Source organism: Ascidiella aspersa, chromosome 9, assembly GCF_963924565.1.
Source record: "Ascidiella aspersa chromosome 9, kaAscAspe10.2, whole genome shotgun sequence".
Classification (NCBI taxonomy): Eukaryota; Metazoa; Chordata; class Ascidiacea; order Phlebobranchia; family Ascidiidae; genus Ascidiella; species Ascidiella aspersa.
This window is the reverse complement of record NC_139455.1, coordinates 25,344,950-25,368,073: the sequence shown is the minus strand read 5'-3', so window position 1 is coordinate 25,368,073 and position 23,124 is coordinate 25,344,950. Positions and strand designations below refer to the sequence as shown.

General features: G+C 35.6%; 2 protein-coding genes across 2 annotated transcripts in view; both read left to right on the top strand.

The window, feature by feature from the left end:
* LOC146134631 (uncharacterized) overlaps positions 1 to 14,159 on the top strand; it is a 48,823-nt gene extending 34,664 nt beyond the window's left edge. The window contains exons 17-22 of the mRNA XM_083397247.1: positions 9,407 to 9,488; positions 10,182 to 10,372; positions 10,779 to 10,970; positions 11,414 to 11,512; positions 11,657 to 11,775; positions 12,687 to 14,159. Coding sequence (XP_083253373.1) covers positions 9,407 to 9,488; positions 10,182 to 10,372; positions 10,779 to 10,970; positions 11,414 to 11,512; positions 11,657 to 11,775; positions 12,687 to 12,984 — 981 coding nt within the window. The 3' untranslated portion in view covers positions 12,985 to 14,159. The remainder of the gene's footprint in view (positions 1 to 9,406; positions 9,489 to 10,181; positions 10,373 to 10,778; positions 10,971 to 11,413; positions 11,513 to 11,656; positions 11,776 to 12,686) is intronic.
* Positions 14,160 to 16,826: 2,667 nt separating this feature from the next.
* LOC146134630 (chymotrypsin B-like) lies at positions 16,827 to 22,521 on the top strand. The gene is made up of 5 exons (XM_083397862.1): positions 16,827 to 17,020; positions 18,028 to 18,190; positions 20,159 to 20,249; positions 21,637 to 21,776; positions 22,360 to 22,521. The coding sequence occupies exons 1-5, from the start codon at positions 16,827 to 16,829 to the stop codon at positions 22,519 to 22,521; spliced, it is 750 nt and encodes a 249-aa protein (XP_083253988.1).
* Positions 22,522 to 23,124: the final 603 nt, after the last annotated feature.

Here is a 23,124-nt window from a genome sequence, read left to right as displayed (position 1 = left end):
TCTAAATCGTGAAATATATGGAAGTGTATAGACGCATAATGAATATCAAAGCCCATACAAATAGAGGCAGTATTATTTAAACGTTTTACATTTCTATTTTATTTTCTTTAACGTTAATTTTTAGGAAAACTGCTGTTTATTAAGTATCGTTTTGACATGGTGAATCGATATGATTGCTTGGATCAAAATTCGTCCAGAAAGGTTTTTCTTTTGGAGTTTGGCCATTATTTAGATGATTTTTAGCTTTTTTATTACTTTTTTTATCACAATGTCCCCTCTTGACCTTTTACGTCCGGTCACGATTTTGCTAAATGCTTATGGATTAAAAAAATCTTTCAGTATTATCACTTAGCCTAAGAGCCTGGAAAACACGTACGAATATTAGGCTTAGCTAATGCAAAGCTAATGTTATAGAGCGATGTTAAAATGAACTAATTTCACGTTGGGTTAAATGTGTTAGCCTAAGTAGTTTATAATGTAACTTATATACTACTAAAAGGCGTCAATAATCCAACGACAGCAAACCTTGAGAAAAAATGACCTCTTTAATATATGTATTGTACTGCGAATCTACATTGCTTAGCCTAAGCAGTTAGGTACGGCGAGAATGTGTTTATTCAGCTCAAAGGACTTCTAGTTCAAACACGAGAATTGTTGTCAGTGATAAGATCTGGCTACATTGCCACGTGTACAATATCTTAAAAGAGAAACCTTTGATATTATTCAATGAACTTTAAGAGTGTTGTTTATTTGCTACAAGTCAGTAAGTAACAAGGATAAGCACAATTAAGCAACTGTCGAACGAAAAAAGCAAAACCGCATCCTTAACATTAAGGCAGGCACAGCGAGGGACCAAAAAGACATTTAATTCAGCTGTGTTTGTTAGATATTAGGTATTTAGTGAAGAAAAAACACCAATATTGAAAAAATAACCAATATTCGTAAATTAGTGAAATATATAACAAACTTTAACAAATAACAATTTTTAGATATGAAGGAGAGCTTCTTAAGTAAAAAATGGAAATAATTAACACGGTGTCTTAAAAAAAGATAGTTTTTTGCTAAGTCTATGTTAGTTTTACGACTAAAAGCTTTTCTAAAGGCTCCATTGTTCAGAGAATTTCGCCGACAAATTGTCAAAATAGCAATTGGACGTTTAATTCGCGGAAAGTTCTCCACGCTTTATACATGACGCTAGTAAACTTCTGGTAATACTTGTTTACGTTTTTCTTATTCAATTAGCGTTTTATTTTGTGCTAGTTGCACTTCTTAGGAGCAATTTTGTTAATATAGCTATTTTTTCGATCAAGGTCTTATTGTAGGTTTAATGATTACAAAGAGGTCGAGTAAATGGAAGTTATGCTGATTAAGACGTTTCGATATGAAGTTGTGCCATCTCAAGTTAATATCTCATCTTTCAGAAGTTCGTATCGAAACGTCTCAATCAAGTTGATGTCAATTTACTCGACATTTTTGGCTTTGCAATTATTATCAAGCTACATTACAGATCCGTGCATGGTGTAGGTCTTATTATATTTCGTAGTTGTTCGACTAGCATTATTAAAGTTAAGCAACCTTTTACCCGTAAAATAACTGAACAGTTGTACATCAAATGTAAAACTCATAGTTAAAAACATGAGTAAAAACAGGATCAGACGTTTTGTTTAAAGGAAAATATATTTCGCCAAAGTGGCATCATCAGTTCCTTAATTCGAATGAATTCATTTGAATTAAGAAAAGATTCATAAGAATTAAGGAACTGATGATGTCACTTTGGCGAAATATATTTTCCTTTAAACAAAACGTCTGATCCTGTTTTTACTCATGTTTTTAACTATGAGTTTTACTTGTTAATGTAGGCGTCAGCGGAGCAGTGATCGACTGGCTAAAACCTGCCGCCGATGGTTTTGGATTCTATAAAGATATGCCCTATTGTTGTACATCAAATGTTAGACGGTTGTTGTCAGTAAAAATTGCCTTCAATTTCCTGCGCAGTTGTAAACGCGGTAACTTAGAAGACTGCTTAACGACCATTTTTTTACATTATTTGAAGTTTTAACAGTGATCCTAAAGGATATTGTTTAACGCTAGAGTTTTTTCGGCGCTAATGTAAAGGCGAAAGAAAGAAACGTCTTGACAATTTTAACCAGGCGCAATAAATTAACTGTATAATCACTAAAGACAAGCAATCACGGTCGTAAAATTATTTACTTCACGTAAAATCACCAGGGAAAAACGTATGTTGTACCACTAAACACTTACCAGTGTAAACCAAAGCACAACTTTGCTTTGCCTTGCTGAACTGTTGCGTCTTATTGACTTTAATCGTAAATTATGAGCTATGTGCTGATACAAGGCGCCTCCTTTGTCGAGCCTTGTGTAATGAACGCTGTTGGTTGTCCCAAGTCATTCAAACAAGACCTCGCTTAAATATTAACTCCAATGTGAGGTTAGAATGGTCGCTGTTGAAGTTTTTGTGCGAAATGGTGCAAAGTCTTAGAAAACGGTGTTATGAGTTGTATTTAGCTCAGATAGAGGTTTTGAAATGGGGCTAAAGTTACCAAGAAAAGTTGTTGTGATCAGTTTAGGCTGCAAGTTTTAGCTCATTTTGATATTGACAAGAAACTTAAAAACGCTTTTAGACGAAGTAGATTTGTTGGTAAAAACGGAAATTAGGTCCAAACAGACTGGAATTAGCATTCGAAGCATATAGCTCTAACTCGTCGATTCATAAAGCTGAAACTTTCTTGTTTGTCGAATTCTACACACGGGCTTAGAGCATGGTTGGGAATGTTTGGTTTAAGTAACCTGTAAACTAACAAAGTGTGTCTTTAGCGACGTGTGCATGACCTTGAGTTTGTTTATGGCCTGGTAAACCAACGTGCGTACGTGCGGGGTGCACGTGGTATTTCAATGGAATGCTTTTAACACTTACATGCTTAATGTTAGTGCTTATTATGTATATAACATGGTAGTCTTGATATCAAATTTAAAAAAAGCTGCTCTGTAAATATTTTTGTTCAAAATCCTCTGAAGAAAGCGGCTCACAAAGGTCGTTGAAACGTTGGAAAACTTGAATAATTACCAAAGGATGATTTTTTAATAATATTATACCTGGTAGCAAAAGTTTTTATGTTTATCTCGCTTGGTGATCGTCTGCGTACCCCATTGTTAAAAATAACTCCCTTGGCGACAGTGCTTCACAACTCATGGATCGCGTAATTCGCACATGGTTAGATTTATTGAGATTGGATCTCCAAACTTGAGAAGATTGCTGAAACAATACGAAAACAATAAATAAGTTACTCAAATCGAAATATTTTAATGTTGTTGTCTTCATTGTGTTTTAATAACTTTAAGTGTACACAGAGTTCAGGAAAGAACTCAAAAAGGTGAATTTTTCGAACAACTGATAAATTTTGGGCCGTTGAAAAGTTGGAAAAACAGCTATGGGTTTAAATATGTAATGCGAAATTACAAGTATATGTTGGAACTAACCTTAACTTTTGACGCTTCGTTTAGTATTTAGGTCGCCGCGAAAAAACATTTAGAAACACTGCTTTTGTATTCGCAAAGACTTGACTTGGACTTAAGTTATTTCGAAATAACTTGTTTACAACACTGTCAATTGGAATTCTTCTTTATAAGGAGCTGCCCTGAGCACAAGCACATGTGTACGTTTATAGAATCCTGACGTAACCGGTGTTTATCAAGTGCGCGAGATAAGCAGAGAAGAAGCGATATTCTTAACAAACCACAGTCCTATGCACTTGTACATGCCAGAACCTATATGTCGAGTGTGGGAGATATGTGTGTGTGTGCCGGAAAGCTGTTTTGACAGTATTGCGTGTTTGCTTAATGCAAGTGTCGGACTAACAGTGGTGGTAGCAGGTTGTGCTTAGCAAAATACAATATAAAAATGGAGATTGCATTGCAAAGGCTTGCAGGTTTATTGTGCCTGATTGGCCATCCTAGTGTCGTTTTATCGTCGCAGAGTAGCCACCTAGTTTTAAAAGTAACCATATTGCTCAAATCAATATAAGTTTATGAAAGCCAGATAACCTTAAACTTTAAAATATAACTAGAATAATGTGACAAAGATGGTATATAGTAACTGCAGACGCAACATTACCCCTGTGTAAATTTTCCTTATTTTCCAAATGCAAAAATATGTTTGTTTCAGTCATAACACATGTAGGCTGTGATTTGAGTGACCTAAGATCTTAATTGTTGTGGTGATATAGATATAGCTTCCACGTTGAAAGAGTTTAAATCAGTGGTTCCCAAACTTTTTGGCTAAGTCTAAACAGCTTGCGTGTAAGCCTATTGGTAATAAAACCACTCTATTTTCCAAAATTACAAAAAGTTTCGCGGTACACAGTTAACTTAAATACAAACAAGTAATAATACAAAGGCTTTAGCTCATTACTGCTTGAAGCACAAACACAAAGTAAAGGACAAACTAAGATTAAGGTCACGTGAGGCCAAAACATAAACTAAACCGCATGAGAGAAACGCAAGATTTCTCCAAAAATTTAAGAAAATTGCGGAGATAATACGAAAACAAGGATTATTAAAGTCATATCGGAGTAATTTATTCTACTGTCTTCTTGCGTTTTGTTCACCCACAAAAAGGTTATTGAAGATCTTTGGGTCGTCAAAACTTGACTGTTATAATTTTGCTTAAGTATTTGCGTCGTCACAAAAAGGTTGAAGTTATATGTTGGCCGTTATCTTGGGTCTACGTCACTACAGAAGGCCCAGAACACAGAAATAAACAAGTGTAAAAAACACAACACAATTAAACAATAAGTACGGTTTGTTTTCACCATTCGGATTCAAGCAGATTCTTTTACTCATTTTTGGTTTACAAAATTTTGGTTACCAAAAATATCTACACCTACCTACAGTATCTGCTGTTTTACGATTTTAGTTTTAACTTTTCGAATGAAATTCAACCACAATTGAATGGCACTTGGTCGTCATATGCTTCGCCATTATTTATTTATGGTCTCCAGTCTTCTTACCTTGTTGCCTTAAGCCTGTAGAGACGCCAGCCATGTGTTTATGGATTACAAATCGTAGTGAATAGCGGTAAGGTGTGTATTTTAAAACGCACGTCAAATGTAGCAAAGTGCCAGTTGACCTTAACCGTCAATTTGAAGTGAAAATTACTGTTTTTTGTTAAAGTAGTGTAGAATGTGTGTTAAAATTGTAGAGGTTCGGTGTATTACACTATTTTCAGTGAGTTTATGTGTTTTTATTTTGGTTGGAAAGGCGTTTGTTGTATTTAAATTAGAAACAATATAAGGTTGTTTTGACGTTTTGCGGTTTTGTTTGATAAGAAAATATCGTTTTTTTAACTAGGTGATGCTTTTTCGCCAGATATTTAGTTTGAAAACCCCGAACCTTTTTAGTGGGAAAGGCTTTTATTCGGTAATGTCGAACACTGTAAACGTGAATATTGTCTATGTTCAAACAACATTCAATCAATACCCAGAAAATGTTTTATATTAGCTTTTACGCTGTTAATAACGTTTGATATGCTTAAGATTTTCAATACTACATTTTCAACTTTTATTTCCAACGTTTCGACTATCTAATCGGGCAGGGGCAATATTTGCAGCTATAGGCGAAACAAATTGTAATTTACAGTTGAAACGATGCCTGGCCGCAACAGTATAATTATCGCGTTTTCCACCATTTGCAACATTAACCCCCAAATAGCATGTTTATGTGTAATAAGGGTTTAACTTAATTTGTACCTTTCATTGCTTCCTAAATAGGCGTAAATAGAGATTGGTTATTATCACCCTTCTAATGGTCACGGTTGAAATAGCGCAAATGACTTGTGGGTTTGGCACCTTCCTCTACTAAGACTGCTACTAAAAATATCGCTGTAGTTCGTCACAGATATAAAGCTGTGTGTCAAAAGGGTTTGTACTACGCGGGGAGTTTTATTTGTCTAGTTTTTGGAAGTTATTATATCTGTAGGTAGATTATTTCAATAACTAAAATCAAACGCATTGGTGCAGCCTTTAGCTTGCAACCAAGAAACGAGCATAAGGTTTTGTTCGAACTTGAATGCCAGAAGGATTTGTGATCATAAAGCTTCGTATTGCGTTTTGGACGCTATTTCAAGTCAAATTAATATTAAAATTTGTTTGATTTTTTTTTTAAAAAATTGAGCAAGTAACTTTTATTATGCAACTGAAGCGTTAATATAGAGTTGCTCTATATCCAATATTTCACTTTGTAAAGTTGCGAAAAAAGCTGTTTAAATGCGAAATAAACTTGCTCAATTTTTTTTACTTTAGCACGAAATTAATTAATTTTTTTGGCAGTTTACGTCCATCTTCAAGTACTAATATTAGTTTGCGGTAAAATACGAAGCTGCTTTGTGCGTTCTCCGCATAAACTGGTCAGTGAAAAGACGGAGATCTATTGGTTGTGTTTGTCGATGACCAACTTCAAAGCAAATGCTTTTTATCCGGTCAGCTGTCGTCATTATTTCACCTACTGGATACTTTAGCGCCTATGACCACCTTTTAAAGCGGTGCTGTAAAGTTTCAGAGTACATTTTGGCTTGCTGCTATACTTGGCACCTCTCTAAAGTATCTTAAGTCCAATTAGCATTAGTAAAGTTTCAGTATACTATTTTCATTATTTGTTTCTTAATCTGCTTTCCCTATAGTGTGATTTTTTGAGATTGGTTTTGTGCAAGATTTCTTTACTACTTGAGAAAACTGCGAAAGTAAAGACATGGATCATATTATATAAATTTAAACTATGTGTAATGTAGTATGCTTAGTATGTTCGCTTCTTGGGTCGCCAAAGCTTCGCTGTTAGACTTGGGCCTAATATTTTGAGCCGCCGCGAAAAAGGCTGAAACACTGGCATATGTGGTTATTTGTCTGTGGCCAGTCAATAAAATCAAGAATAGGTAATTGAGTTGTATATAAAGCCAGTAAGTTTGCAGTTTTGTTCCGATTATTCGTTTTAACACACAACAAACGTGCTGCTGCTACTATTTCTTAGCAAGTGTTGAGTAGTTTTTAAGTCCAACAATTAGCAACAGTAAGTTTGACTATAGTATACTATGCGAGTGTTTTTAGGGATAAATCAAATGTTCGGTTTAAACAACTAAATAGTTGTATACAAAGCCATTAAGGTCGCCGTTCTGTTTTGATCAGTGTTTTAATACTCAATAGGCGTCCTATTGCTATCAGTCTTTAAAGTAGTTAAGTCCAACAACCAACAATTAAAAACAGTGAAGTTTAAGTTTGATTAGAGGAAACTATATATGTGGTTGTTTTTCGGGGATAAATTAAATGGTCAGTATTCGTTTTTAAGCAACTAGAAAGTTGTATGTAGACGTAGTAAGGTTGCTGCTTTGTTTTAACCAGTCATTTTAACACGCAACAAGCGTCATAGGTTTGATCATTGTAAATTTGAAATGGGTGCTTCCCCTTCTAAATGTAGGCGACGAAGGTATTTAATCTGTTGCGGTAAACAACCAAAAACCACAACCAAAGATGAAGAATTGACCGAGGTAAAAAGAATCTGTTAAATGCGTTTTTATTTGAACCTGTTGTCAATTTTTGCTGCTCTAAATACACGATTGGTGAAGAGCTTTTGCTCTCAGGATACCACATGGCTTTGCTTTAGCTTAAGTCATGCGTTTAGATTAGAAAGTGCCGTTAAAAAATATCTTTAATCTTGTTTGCCATGAATTTATACTTTTTTGTTTTCAACTTATATTTAAAAAAACATCAAGTGATTTAATTCTAGGTCTTCGAATTTTGCATTTTTTTATAAAATTGTGTGACACCTTAAAGTACATAAACATTTAAATCGCAGCCAGTTATTGGTTTTAATTCTTTCTTGAAGTTATGGAGCAATTAGTGGAGTAGGTTGCCACTGCCTTTGTTAGATGGTGCAAAAATGCATCGCTTAATTCGGACATGTTAGCTACTCAAACAACCTCCATGCTCCATTCATTGTATCGCAGAGTAGGTAAGACCCCAGAACGTTTTTCTTAAGTAACAAAATAGAATAAAATAATTTCGATTTTCAATATTTTGCCGGTCTTCCAAACTAAACGGTTTAAAACAAGGTTATGAACTAAATTCCACTTGTACTATAGTTTCAAAATCCCGAAAAGATTAAATGAATCAGGTTATGTCTTAAAATACAAGCAAGCAAAAAAAATATTTTGAATTCCCAAAAAAGACCACAAAAATAAGATTAAATTGAGACAGGTTATGTCACAAGGATGCATTTAAGAAAGATTGATCTTAATATTTCGATAAAAGGCCCTCGAATCACGTAAAAACACTTGTGACCAAAGTTTCGCGCGTTACCCACTAATTCCCGCCACTCGCTCGTCGCCTTGGCAACGCGTCATACCTATGACGTCACAGCCATGGAACAATCGCGACTCGTTCATAATTTATGGCGTTGGCGCCGAAGCAAAAGCGAGAAAGGCGAACGGGGCTAAAAAAACACACAAGGATTGAATCGAAGTATGGGCTCAATGCGAAGGAATCCTTTCTGTGCTTAGTGCTTTGTGGAGCATTGGCTTAATTGTGCTGTATGAGGTTTAAGGTTTACCTAGCCTTGTTCTACCACAGTTAAAGTGTTTGCCTAGTAGGTTGTACGCCTTTATACGCTTATATGCTTAACTGGAGCCATAGCGAATTTTCGAGATGCTTATCCTGGATTCGACAAGCTTATTCACAAGCAGTTGTAGTTCTGGAAGCACAAGTTATGGCCTCTCGCTTCTGGGAGGCCTTTGTTCTTACAACGAGCGTTATAAGTTCATACGCAGCTTCTATGCTGTGTGTGTGCTTTGTTGTGGCTTCTTTCAAGTCGTGGAATCGATCGAACTTCGTGGAGGGTTTTAACGCCCAGCTATGGAGCCTGTGTGTCAGTGTAGTTGCTTCGGTCTGTCTTGTAGACCTTTTAAGGGTTTGCTGGAATTCCAAGGTTCGTTAGAAGTTAGGGAGTGCATGGGTTCTAAAGAAAGTTCGATATCATTTCCGTGTTGCTATAGGTTTAATTTTAGGTAAAAAGCGATATTTATAAATGAAACAATTTTAACATTTTTGCCCATTTTGAATTATAGTAGAGCAGTTTTTCGCAACCCTAGGCTACAAATAAACGTAAATATTACCATTTAATCGGTAAACTTTCAACCTAAATTTTGCCTTAATATTTATCTAATTCGTATTTGTTCTGAACAAATCATATTTAATATGCCCTTTTAATATTAGGTTTATTTGATAAAGGTTCATTGCTCTGTTGACTACTTATGGTTCGTTATGGGTAAAGTGTAAATACAGTGTGAAGACTACGATTAAAACCGGTGTTGTGCTGTTTTCAATTTATTATATTTTTATTTCAGTTGGACGGCTTATCTGCACCGAAGCTCGCTGCATCCAAACAATGTCTGGAACGTTTGGTGGATCAACAAACTCATAATAACGGTAAGTTTTACTTTATTGCAAACCTAATAACGGTAAGCTGCTTCCTTCAAATTATCTTGCTACTAAATCTGCCACGCGTGAATTTAGACTGAATGAAGCGTTACCTGAAACACCTTTCTGTTCATTTTAAGCAGTGTTTCTCAATCTTTTTCGCGGCTGCCCGAATACTTAAATATAAATTGAACAGCTTTGGCGACCAAATTCTATAAATTAAAACTGTTTTAATAAAAAAAACACAAATGGATAATATATAGTTTCCAAACAATGTCTGATACGTGTAGTAGATCAACAAACACATAATAACGGTAAGTTTTACTTTATTGAAAACCTGGTGTATTGCAAACTGGCAAAAAATTCAAATTACACGATTATAACTTTACCCTGAGCGTACTTGTAAGAACAAACTTAAGAGCTGCAGCCTGCAAATTAACCAAAATCTATTTAAAAAAAAGCTAAAACATAGGTGATGATTTAAAATAATGAAAACAATTGACAAACAATTAAGACATATTTAAGATTTAAAATATAAAAAACAATTACAAAAAAATAAAAGACAACAGAATAATTTATAATATCAAATGTTAAAAACAATTAACAAAACAAAATAAAATCCCCTAATAATAATAAACCAAATTCAAATTGCTTTAAACTTAACAAAGTTCAAATCCACACCTCACTTATATTCATCCGCAGATGACCTTACATCCAAGGTAGACCAACTCACCGAATCCCTCCGCCAATCACGTGACGCCCACCAGCGTGACGTCACACAGGCTCGCGAACGCTACGATAGTGACGTCACAGAACTTAAGCGGGTTCACGGCGCCGAGTTACGTCAACTCAACGAAACGCTTCAGGAACTTTCGGGTCGATTGACCAAACTGGTGAGAATTTTTTTGGATTTATTTTTTTTTTTTTTCAAGTTTTTAATCGTGGCACAAAAACAACGGTAGATTTTTTTTGACTTTTTTTTATTGCTCTTTAACCAAGCTGATAAGAAAATTTTGGAGTTAGAAATATTTTTTTATAATATCAAACTTATTTTTAGCATTTAGTTGTTTTCCTGCTAGAAAAAACACTAGCGCAAAAAAAGTGTTTCTTCTTCGACTAACAAAACTAGTAGTTTTGGGGATATTTAAAATATTTCTTAAAAAAAATTGAGTAGGTAAAAGAAGATGATTTTGAATTCCAAATATGTGGTTAAACCTAGTTTGTTTTCAAGTAATCCCCCAAAACACACCGTTTTTTTGGTTAAAAAACTATTTTAAATCAATAAATATCTCCTTACAGCAAGAAGAACACGATGAGACGACCGCTCGTCTAAAGGACGACTTCGCCAAGCAAGTCAGTGATTTAGGGACACGACACGAAGAGGAAGTGGCACGACTGCAGATGGAGTGGTCCGACGAACGACACAGAATGGAAATGGACTCGGCCGACCTGAGGGAAAACTTTAAGCAACGCGTCGACCAGAAAGTAGAGGTACTATGACGTAATAAGCGGCCATTGTTTCGGGGTTTCGTTGTTTTGATTTAAAAAATGCGCCGTGAACTAAACCCGACTGACATTTTATGGAAAAAGCAGAGTTATTAGGCGCAGCTGTGACGTAATAAGCAACCTTTATTGTGTGTGTTTGTTTTGGTTTAAAAAAATGAAACTAGCCCTAATCTAGTTTGCTAAAACAAGTCTTAATGCTTTTTGGTATTTGTGTTTGCGTTGCCTAAGTTTGTCAATACGAGTTACATTGACGTTTATGGCACATATGTAGAGGGTGAAAAAAAACTGTTTCTTCGGCCTGTTTTCTGCCTTAAGGCCCTTATTTAGAATCGAGGTTATTTTTATTCCTTTTTTACAGTTGTTTTAGTGTTTTTCTACATAACTTTTCTACATAAACCAAGTTGAATCGCAAACCTTTATCTCCACAGGAGCTGGTCCAACCTTACAAAACCGCGCACGAGGAAAATGAAAGTCTCCGAGCAGTTTTGGAAATGAAGAACGCAGATCACCACAGGCTTGAACGAGAGGTAAGGCCAAATTTTCTTTAAAAAATATCTTTAAATGTCTTTAGATTTTTTCATAAAATAGCGTGGCAACCCTGAGTTTCCGATTTAAAAAAATGCATCTAAATGTTTACTTAAATTAAACATTTTGTTCTATATTATTTTTAGATTTCTCAGCACGGCGACCAGCAGTTTGAAGTTCGCACTTTACGCGATCAGCTGATCGGGTTGCAACAAAAGAACGAAGACTTGGTCACTCAACTCGCCGACAAATCAAACGAACAGAGGTTAGACAAGCTTAAACTTGATTTTTTAGAATTGGCCCAACAAAGAAAATAAGAACAACAAAGTTTGCGCATTTAATTTATTTCAAGATTTAAATTTGAGCCCCATATATTGAACGCAACGTTGCTTTTGTTAAAAACATTTGAATTTTAGTTTGGGATGGCCAAAAGTTATTTTTTTTACAATCGCAGTTACCTTTAGTGATAAGAACGTCAAAGCTATTTTCACACATTGGTGAAAGTCCAAGTTTGTGACAGTTGATCATATTCGCGTCCATCTGTTAATAGCTTTAAAGGGCTTGTTCAGCAGATTTATGGTCATTCAACAGCACTTATACTTGGAAGCATGACGAAATCTTTTCGACAGTGTTAAATGAATTTCACCATTTATTTAAACTTTTATGTATTTTTTGTCTTAAGCAGTACTAAGTGACCTTTCAGAACAGTGTACGATAAACGTGTTATTTAAAGGGGTGACCAAACAAACTACTTCTATTTGTGACGTAACACACAGCCTCGCCAATAATGTTTCAGAAATATTTTTTTTATTTTTTTTTTTTTGCGTTTTGAAGTCATGCCACCGTTTTTTTCACCCACGTAAACGAAAAGTGCATTTTTAAACCACTTCTTTATATGACGTAACACACACTAGCCCAGCAGCCTGTATTTTATGTTCAAATTTCCTAAAACATTAGGTTAGCCAATTTCGAAGCCCAAACTTTAAAATGCGTCTTTCAAACCACCTTTAATTATGACGTAACACACGTGTATGTCAAATGCCTAAACTTTAAAATGCGTCTTTCAAACCACCTTTACTTATGACGTAACACACGTGCTTAGGTCAAAGGCCTGAACTTAAAAAGCGCATCTTATAAACCATCTTCAATTATGACGTAACACACACACGTGCTCAGGTCAATGAAGCAGCAAATCGACCAGCTTCGTTCCCAGCGAGACGAGCAACAACATAAGAGCAACACTCTACAGCAGAGATACGAGGAAGCTGTATACAGACTCAACTCAAACAGCCCCACCCCTAGTTCACCCTTTAACCCCATATTCACACCTTCACCCACCAGCGCCGGCCCCAACGGGAACCACCTTTTCGGCGGCACCCCACAACGACATTTGGGGGTTTCCCAGGGTGAAAACCCGCCCCAGTCGTCCCCTATGCAAGGGGCTTCCCCGCCGCGTGTCAACGGTGCTCATTGATGATTGTTGTGATGCGAATCTGGGATGCGAGAATTCGTCTTTTTAAAAGAGAATCTTTTTTTTTTTTTTTTTTCAGAAAATATTTATTGATTTAAAAAAGTATTTTAATTAATCAATTTTCGAAAAATACGATTTTTAAAAATTTAATGGATGAAAATATTGAATTTTTCAAGTTTTAGTTTTGAAAATAGTAGTTTGCGAAAGGGCAAAAAAATTAGAATATGTGAAAACATCATTTTTTAAATTCGACGGAAAGGTTAAATTAAAAAAAATTGTGATCAAATGTTATAACTTTTGGTGCTTTTTTTATTCTCACAAACTTCCCAAATTCTCAACATTTTCGTTTCTCGCTAGCTTTGACCTTATGCATTATTATTGGTACAAGCGCTGTGTTGTGAGAAATCTCTTCAAACATAGACTCCCGTCGCATGCCCTTTACTGCCTCCGTGCGGTGATAGCCTGGTGTGGTAATCGTCCGCTAGTGGGCGCGCACGCTTGCATGTACTCGTACTAACTTGCTGTCAAAATTACGACGTTTTTTTACTTTGTTTCGCGAACTATGGTACAGTAAATGGCTGTTAAAGGTGCCACTAGTTTTTACCTAAAGTGTAATTGACGTTTTCCCTTATAACTGACGGTTTTTCTCGCAAAAATTATTTCGCAAATGAAATTGTCAGCAGTTAGGAGTGTTGTCAGCTTAGATGTCTCGTATTATTATTATCATTATTACAATTATAATTTGTTCTACTAATATACTTCATCTTCAAGTTAATCTGCCAGTATTTTATAAGTCCTACTGCTGATAAATAACATAGTAGTGTGCAAAACCGGTTTATTTTTTGTTCTCTGCAGCTAATTTTGCAGTTTTTTCACACCATGGCCGAATCTAATGTCGTCTTTCTATGTGTGCGAGGTAAATGTCAATAGGCAAGTTTCACAACCAACTAAACGTAAACTTGCTGCTTCAATATAAGCTACAAACTGTACGATTTAATAAATCCTAACCCTTATATTAAATTGATATTTTACATTATCTTTTAATTCTATTCCAAGGCGTATAGTTTAAAGTTGGTACTATTCCTTGTCATAAACTTTTCCAATGACCCCGGTTCTTTTGGTGAAGTGTTGTCGTTGGTCACCTTAACGTTTTAAACGTAATTTCAAAATTTTTCCAATTAAAGCCAATTTTCTTGGACTTTTCACACAGAAAGCCGAAGCTAAAACTATTTTGATATTTTCAAGGTTTTTCTTCAAATTTAAAATTTTAACTGCAAACCACATTTGAAAAAAATTTTAAAAAAATATCATGAAAATGTCTTAGTTAAACTTAAGGAGACTGACCTCATAAATATGACGTTGAGAACAAATTATTGCAATGTTTAAATTCCAAATCACACACAACTTCAACCAACACACGCACACTCCTCGAAATAATACTTGCTCGTGAAAATGACCTTCTGTTCTCGCTGATGTGCGTTTATTCGCTTTTGTCTTCTCGCAAACTATTTATGCCTCGTTTCGCGCAGAGTATTTAAAGTTTATTAAAGCTACGTATCTTGTTGACCTTCTTGTCGCAACTCTTAAGCTAATAGGCAGCATCTGGTCCAAGTTGTTTGAGTCGTCACGTTAGTTTTCATTACCAATGCTGTTTTAATAACTTGAACTTAATGTATTTCGCACAAAAGTCAAATTGTTAAGTAAAATGAATTAGTTAAATACTTTACTTAATTTGAACATTTATTTTCAACGCTAATAACTTGTGCTTGACTTGTTATTTCTTCAAATGACTTGATTGTGTCTTAGTCCTGTCGAAATGGCTTGTTTACAACACTGCTTTGACTTTATTTAGGTTAAAATGACGACATATAGCTATTTGTTGTCAAACCAACTGTAGTGCAATCCTGTAATTTAAGTTAAGTGATTGTTGAAAGTAAAACTCTTACCTTTGAAGGAAACTTAGGGCATTGGGTAAATTATAAATCTAGATTCTAGAACTATTGACTCCACAGCTGAATAGCTGCACCAAGTGAAATAGAGTCTAAATACACATGCAGTCATAAAACGTTTTAGTTCTAATTAAACACTTTTCTTTGTATTATGAATAACTATATCCACTAATATTTCAATTAGGTCTTCATGGACCCCCTAAAACTAGTTCACATACCCCCATGGACCCCATGTGAAGCAGTGGTTCCCAGCGCAAGGGTCGCCTGATTATTTTGGGGGGTCGCTTGTTTTTCAGGCATATTGTATCTTTTCACAAAACTGGAAATCATAATCACAAAATATCAAAACTAAACAGCTAAACCGGCTGGAAGTTAAGCTGACATGCGTGACTCTATATGCTCAAGCAAAAAAAAAATATTGACTCTACAGCTAAAAAAAATGGAGTCTAAACATACATTCAGTCAACAAACGTTTTTTTCTTTTAATTCTTGGACCCCCTAAAACCAGTTCAGATACCAAAAGTGGTCCATGGACCCCAGTTTAAAAAACCCTGCATTTTATAGATAATTTAACAGAAAATACATTTTATAAAAGTCCCAAGTGCGTACAGTGCTTCTGCTGGGAACCGTAAGAAAATCGAAAGATATTGCACGGCGCCTTATTCTAAAAAGATCCCTTGCATAGGCAAAATCTACCCTAAAATAGAAGCAGATTTCGTACAAAGTGAGAAAAATTGGTATTCAGCCATATTAATTTTGCCAAAAATTTAGTTCGTGGTGCCATGACCCTTCGTGAGAATTATGTTGACTCAATTTATGTGTTTTAAGAATAACTTCGTCGTTATCACGTTACGATCGTCACTTGTGTTGACCAAGTACAAACCGTCGCAGTAGCGCAGTTTCTATTTGGGAAGCCACAAGAGAAGTAACATCTGCTTGTAATTGTAAAGGTTAGACAACTTTACATTGCACACTTAATGTAAGTTCAGCTTGTGTTCCCTACCTTCCTGTGACGCATTTCACACCGCCATGACATCATCCATTTGATTTCCTGGGATGTCCGATATTTGACACTTATTCCGATACCCGATATTTCTTGACTTAAAGTATCGCGATCTGATAGCAAGTGACGTCATGACTGTGCTCAAAAATGCTTATAGAATAATATCTTATTCCACGATATTAGGTTAACATTTGTTGGAGTTAATTGTTCAGTTGTTAAAATAATATTTTTTTAAATTACTTTCAAACAAATTAAGGGTGTAATCCTATGTGCAGCAATTTGTACCTTGAAAGGTCATTTTATGTAAAAATAGGAGGCTACCAACTCTAGGTAACTCAACTTCATAAAGCACATTTTGGCATATTACCTGAGTAGGCCTACCAAAATACAACCAAATGTTTATATTGTATGCATTTGCTTGTTTCAGCATACCGACATTATTTGATGTCTAACCGCAATACCTTTGTGTAAAATATCGGAATTGAAGCCAACCGACTAACTGACGTCTACCCGTTGACGTAATAACATCAGCTGTATTAATTCCCAGGGTTATAAATAACTTTGTTGAAAAATGCGCAGACAGGTACCCTAAAACTCCTAATATAAGGCGCTGGACAGTACCAGTCAGCATATTTGTTTCAGCAGATATTGACAGGAAAACCACTGGAAAATGTTGTTCTACTTTTTGGCAGTTCTTTCCTTGGCTTCGGCCTTACCGGCACCACGTAAGTTTATATGTTGCTGTTTATGTGTGCCAACCTGCTGTTCCTACAGAATTCGCAGCTAATATTTTTGTGTGTGGGGGGGGGGGGCGCATAGGTTGTTTCAAAATAAACTTTCATTGGTCGAACTATTATTTAATGATATTGCAAGTGCAGCTTGTTATCACAATAATGTATTTTGCACTTATACCTACACAAGTTCTACCGCGTAATTTGCGACCTGGAAACTTTCAAGAACCGCACTCTTATTTATTGCAAATGTTTTCGTGTTTAACGCCGAGATTTTCTGTGCAGTACGTCCGTCGTTATTCCAGTCGAGAGTGGTTGGAGGACAAGACGCTGCACCCGGACAGTTCCCTTGGCAAGTGAGTCGGTTGAAAAGTACAATAAATATTCAGTCTGTGTGTTCGTTAGAAGCGGCTTATTATTCAGCCAATGAAGCAGTTTAAATTAAATTACCGTATAATAACTAATGGTCACGTAACAATGCCCCCCCCCCCCCCTTTCAATTGTTTTTTTAACTATAAAAACTCAAAAAAAAATCGTAAAACAAGCATTCGATCTGTTGGTTTGTTAGAAGAGGCTCATTACCTAGCCAATATAGCAGTTTATAAAAAAACTAAAACAGTGCTTTATCCAACGTATAGAACGATGGAAATTATCTCCCTTTTTCCAGGTTTCCCTGCAGAGATTTGGAAGCCACTTTTGCGGCGGATCCCTCATCTCTGAAAAATACGTGGCCACAGCCGCCCACTGCGAATACCCGTATGTTGTAACTTGCATTTTGCCAAACCGGTGTTGAAATGACTAAAGTTAACGGGTGTTAAACCCAACTGTTTTCAAATGACTTGACTTGACTTTAGTTTTTCGGAAAAATGGGTTATATTAAATTAAAGACGAATGCACACTGAACTTCCAAGAAGCCCTGAGTATTGCCCTGACCCAAAGTATAAAGCGGCTTGACTTGACTTAATCTTTCTGAAAAACGACATGACTTGGACTCAAAATAATTTGTTAAACTTGGTAAATTTTTTGTAGTTGTAAAACAGCTTGCTTGCTATGCACTGCGATTTTGTTGTTTTCGAATAAAAAAAAAATTATCTTTGTTTTCAAAGTAAAAAATCACTTATGATCGGACAGACTTGGCTTGTAAGTTTCGTAAATGACTTAAGTTGGACTATGAAAAATAATTTTTATAGCTGATAGGCCTAGTTCAGATTTGCTTTCATTTCTCATTAACACATCTAGTATTTTTTTAATTACACTTTTATTTGGTGTACAACAATCTCGCAAGTGTTCAGAGCTCATAATAGGGTAGATCCGGCCATTACACAGACCGTGAGTGAATTGAGCACCTACATTTCCTTTACAGAAACAATGTTGTTCAAGTCGGAATTGGCGGCCACATTTACAGCAGCACCAAACATCTGATCGCCCAAGAAGCCTTTACTGCTCACCCCAGTTGGAACTTGGATAGAATTGACTACGATTACGCAGTTATCACCCTCGCTGAACTAGTTATTCTGGGAAACGACGTAAGAAAACTTGTGAACTATTGCTGACGGGTTAAACTTAATGTACAGGCTATTCAACCGATTGAATATGAGAGTAGAGGCTGTAAGCCAGTGTTTCTCAACCTTTTTTTCGCGGCTACCCAAATATTAAGCGTAAGTATGACGACTAAGCTTTGGCGACCCAATTGTTTTTTATTGTTGTATAAAATAAGCGAAATAAAAACTAGCTTCTTGTTAGCGAACGAAAAATAGGCATTAGCATAAAGAATTGCGAATTTTTAAAATTATTCTAAGAAGTTATTTGTATTGCTTCCTTAATTTTCTAAATTAAGAAATCTTTCTCAGAACCAATCTCAATTAGTATAAGCATGTGAGCTACTTCATTCGGTGACCCAACCAAATCAAACAGCGACCCAATTTGGGGTCGCGACCCATAGGTTGAGAATGCTGTAAGCCACTGTTGAGCAAACGGCAAAAAAATGAAATTCAATTGTTTAAAGAACAGCATAATTATAATAAATTTCACTTTGTAAAATGGATTAAAGTTTATTTCTGCACCATAATGCGGATTGTACTTAAGGCCACAACAGGTTCTTTTTAAACATGGAACAAATGATAAATATCATAGATTTTTTATATGGTTTGGTTCTTTGAGGTACCAACAGTGTTTCGCAGTGTAAACAAGTTAATGCGGGTTTTCTGTCAAACCGCTGTGTCACAATAAAGTAATTCGTGCAGCGCGATAAGAAAGAAGTCTATTAAATCAATAAAGTAATCACAATATTTTCATAAAGGAATAAAAACTTTGAATGACGATATTTTGGAATTACCTCAAATATGCATCGGGCCGGATAAATTGAAATTGCGGTCTGAATGGTCCGTAGTTTGGTGCAGGGCTGCGGAGTCAGAGTCGGGACTCGTGAATCGAGTAAGAGCCCGTAAAACTACCCGAATCCCGAGTTGCGCATGCGCAGAACGACATTTCGAAACTGATAAGGCCGCAATCTGTAAATTGTAAAGGTTGAATAGAATAAATGGTTGAATATTTTTCAACATTATATTGCGAACGGGTCAATAATGACACTCCTATAAGTGGACTGCTGAATATCCACCTTATTTAGTTACGTAAATTGGTTAAATACAGGCTGTAGAGCCGAAGTCGGACTCGAAAAAAATCGCACGTTTGGCCGGAGTCGGACTCGAGTGTATTTTTTTGGCCGGAGTCGGATTTAAAAGTCGGACTCGGGCGATTTTTAACCGACTTTGCAGCCCTGGTTAGGTCTAGATGACCTCCGATTTAAATCAATGTATGATTACTATTGGGTGTATATTACGTAAACGGCGAGCCGGACAAATAGCCAACAAGCACTTTGTAAGACTATTTACCCAGCTAACAAATAAAGTACCCTAAATTAAAAAGGGAATAAATTATGGATGCAATACAAAACAAGGGTACTAAAGGCGCTTGCATGGAATCCTACCACACAACTTTTTTTTCAACGCAAATTGTTAATGTTAGGGTTAGGGTTTGCGTTTGGTGTGGGTGGATCAAGTATTAGTATTAGACTTATTCTCCCAAATTTATTTCCCCTCAAAATTTCAGTTTCACAGATGTTTAGTTACTGTAAAAAAATGGTAGGATTCCATACCAGCGTCAAATAATATTTAATAATACCTACAGCCGGATACAAACCGTTACTCCTAATTAAGTCAATGTTGAATCACCAATGAGTGTATGCGTAACAGGAGCCGGGAAAATAGCCACTGCAACCCCTTAAGTGTCGGTTGTTTCTCTATTGCTATGTCCGTGTTATTGAATTAGCGAATCGACTTAAGTTTCGCTAGGCAAACAGCAGATTGGAGTCCGTAGTTGCGACGTTCCAAGTTGTGGTCGCCGTCGTATGAGTTTGGCCACCCTAAAGCACTCAATGGCACGAGACATTAAAAACAACTTAATCGGTGACATTCCACTTTATTTTTCTTGTTTAGATTGACAAGATTGAATTGGCGGCAGAAGACCATGTTGCCGCCCCTGGAAGTACCGGTATAATCTCAGGCTGGGGGTACATCAACGGACCTAGTAAGTATTATCCCCCTGACAAATGACATTTGGTTTGTCTGTGTGTTTGTTAGAAGGGGCTGATTATCCAGACAATAAAGTAGTTTTATCGAGTGTTGCTCATCCAGCAGTTTTCTTATAATCGATCGACGTTTTGACGTGCTATACATGTCCTATATATATTATAATTATATGTTTGGAACACTAGAAATGTATCGTTAAAAAAGGCAACAAAGATTAGATTTTTTAGAGCAAATTTAAAATCAATGAAAACCAAGGGCTTAATTGCGCAAAATAATCCACATTAACTTGGAACTCTGTTCTCGTTTAAAACGCCAACAAAACATTTATACACAACACTAATAAAAGCCACAGCAAGTCACCTTGTAAGAGTTTATCTCAGATTTACTTTTTAGTGTTTATGATGAACAACCAAGTTTTTCTCGAAATGTATACACACCAAATACAACAAATTTTTTTTGTAAATTTGTAAATCAATTTCAGAAGTGTGGTTAAAACTTTGTTCGGTAATAAGTTTGATTGATTGTAATAAAACTGCTGGATGAGCAACACTCGGTTATATATTATGCCTGGCAGCAATCGCTTTCTTCAAAGTAGTTTAAATTAATACAATCAGTGATGGTCAGCTGCGGATTTAAACGAGTTCGTGAGGCCATACCTCTCTTTAATATTTTGAGGGGATTTTTTACTTGCAAAAAACTTTCGTAAAGAAAACACTCTGTCTTTTTGTTTGTGATTATCCGGCCAGCAAAGTATGCAGTAACCATTAAGTAAAATCATTAATGGACTGGAAAAGGAGAGCTAGATCCCCAAATTGTATTTTCTTTCTATTTTAAACCACGTAAAAAATTGGCTTTGCGAGAATCTGAATTATGTTTCTAGTATGTCTTAATTAAACCATTTTGATAAAATCGTAAAAACCCAAAGGTGCCTCTCATCGCATCTTCAAGAACAAAAGTATCGTCAATTCAAACGACGCAAATCATTATTTGTTTTGCGTTGTGGTGCTATATACTTCCTTATGACGTCGCGTTTATACGTAATTTGTGACGTCACGTTTTTGCGTAACTTTGCGTTTGACGTAATTTTGTACATTATGTTTAAAAAAAGACACGGGTGACCATGCTCGTATCAGCATTTCTCAACTAACTTTGTCGTCGAGGCAAAATATTGATTGTTTTAGCGATTTTTGGGCAAATAATACATGTTATTAAAAAAAAAAAAACGTAATAATTCATATGTGTATATTTTTTCAACGATTTAGGGATTCAAATACAAAACTTTCACAACGAAATAATTTATTTATTAAAAGCAACAAAAAAATGTTAGAATTGGTATAGGAATAAAATAACAAATATCGTTTATTTCTAACTTTCTCTTTTTTTAGACTCGGTAATCCCACAAAATCTTCAGTGGGCGAGCGTCAAAATGGTGTCCCAGGCCGACTGCGAAACTGTTTGGGGACGTCTCTTCATCACAGACCGAATGCAATGCGTTGGAGGTGCAGGAGACGTTTCATCCTGTATGGTAAGTTCCAAAAATAAACCAAGTTTTATAATATAAAACTATGACTGGAAATCGCAATTCGTGCTTTTATATGAGTAAAAAAAATCAAATAATTTTTTTTCAAATAATTTTTTTTTAATTCAAAAAATTTTTTTGTGGCCTTCTTTTTAAGGAATTCGCAATTTGTTCGCTTATATGGTGAGTAGAAAAAAAAAACAATTTCGATATTTAAAAATATGATTAAAAATCGCAATTCGTTTTTGTTGAGTAGAAAAAAAAAAATTTTTAAAGAAAATTGCAATTTGTTTTGTTTTATTGTAAGTCTTGGGCAAACTCAAACTTTTTCCCCTAAAAAATTGACTAATTCCTATAAAATATTTATCTATTTTTTTCAAATAAACTTGATTTCTTGTAGCATTTGCAGTATAAATATATAATCACTGAATTTGCAACAGCTGAACTCAAAAAATAAACACGAACCAAAGTTGCATCATTGTCCAATTTAAAAAAATAACCACCTGAACTCGAACAGTTCAGCTTAAACTTATATTTGTTTTTTTTCTACAGAAAACAAAACTTTTAACTCCAACTTGTGTTTTGACAGGGAGATTCAGGCGGTCCTTTGATTGGTCCTGATAAGGACGGAAAGACGGTTCTAATCGGAATTGCATCTTGGGCAGAGTCGAACTGCAGTGCAAACGTCCCAGTCGGTTACGCCAAGGTGTCAGTCGCACGCAGCTGGTTCAACAGTGTTACAGGCGTGTAATAAACGTGCTTCGAAAGTAGTCAAAATAAACGACGCGAAACTGTGAATGTTTGGTTTAATTAGATCAGAGGTCAACCATTTTTTTTTTCATTTTTTTTTGCAAGGGGATGGATAACTGTAAGGTCTGTTCGCCGCGGGCAGGACAAAAAAATTGTCGAACTTTATCACATTAGTAAGAATTCAAAACCCATACAGAAGTAGGTAGCATTTCAAACTTTTTGGAAAAACTAACTCTTTATCACAATGTTGAAAGTAACTAAAAGAGTTATTCGAAATGTTCAAAATGTCACCTACTTCTGTATGGATTTTAATATTCGTTCTACGTCTAACTATTATGCTTTATTACCTTAATTCTTGTTATACGAAGGAAATATAAGTAACTGTACAATAACAACTGTAGTTACCCTAATAAATTGTCGCGCTTAAATTTCATCAAAATTTAGTTTTAATTTGCATCGGAAAATTTTGCAACTCTACTGCATCTTAATCAAGGAAATAAGTCGAAAGCCGTATTTTAAATCAGAGATCGACAAACTTTTGGGTCGGATAACCTTAAAGTCCCGTTTACACAACAGCTGCACTGAGCTGAGCTGGGCGTGAAAA

Coding starts and splice junctions, on each gene's coding strand:
- LOC146134630 (XM_083397862.1), top strand. CDS start 16,827: ATGTATTTTGCACTTATACCTACACAAGTTCTACCGCGTAATTTGCGA. Junction 17,021..18,027: donor CCGGACAGTTCCCTTGGCAA/GTGAGTCGGTTG, acceptor TTTCCTTTACAG/AAACAATGTTGTTCAAGTCG. Junction 20,250..21,636: donor GGGGTACATCAACGGACCTA/GTAAGTATTATC, acceptor CTCTTTTTTTAG/ACTCGGTAATCCCACAAAAT.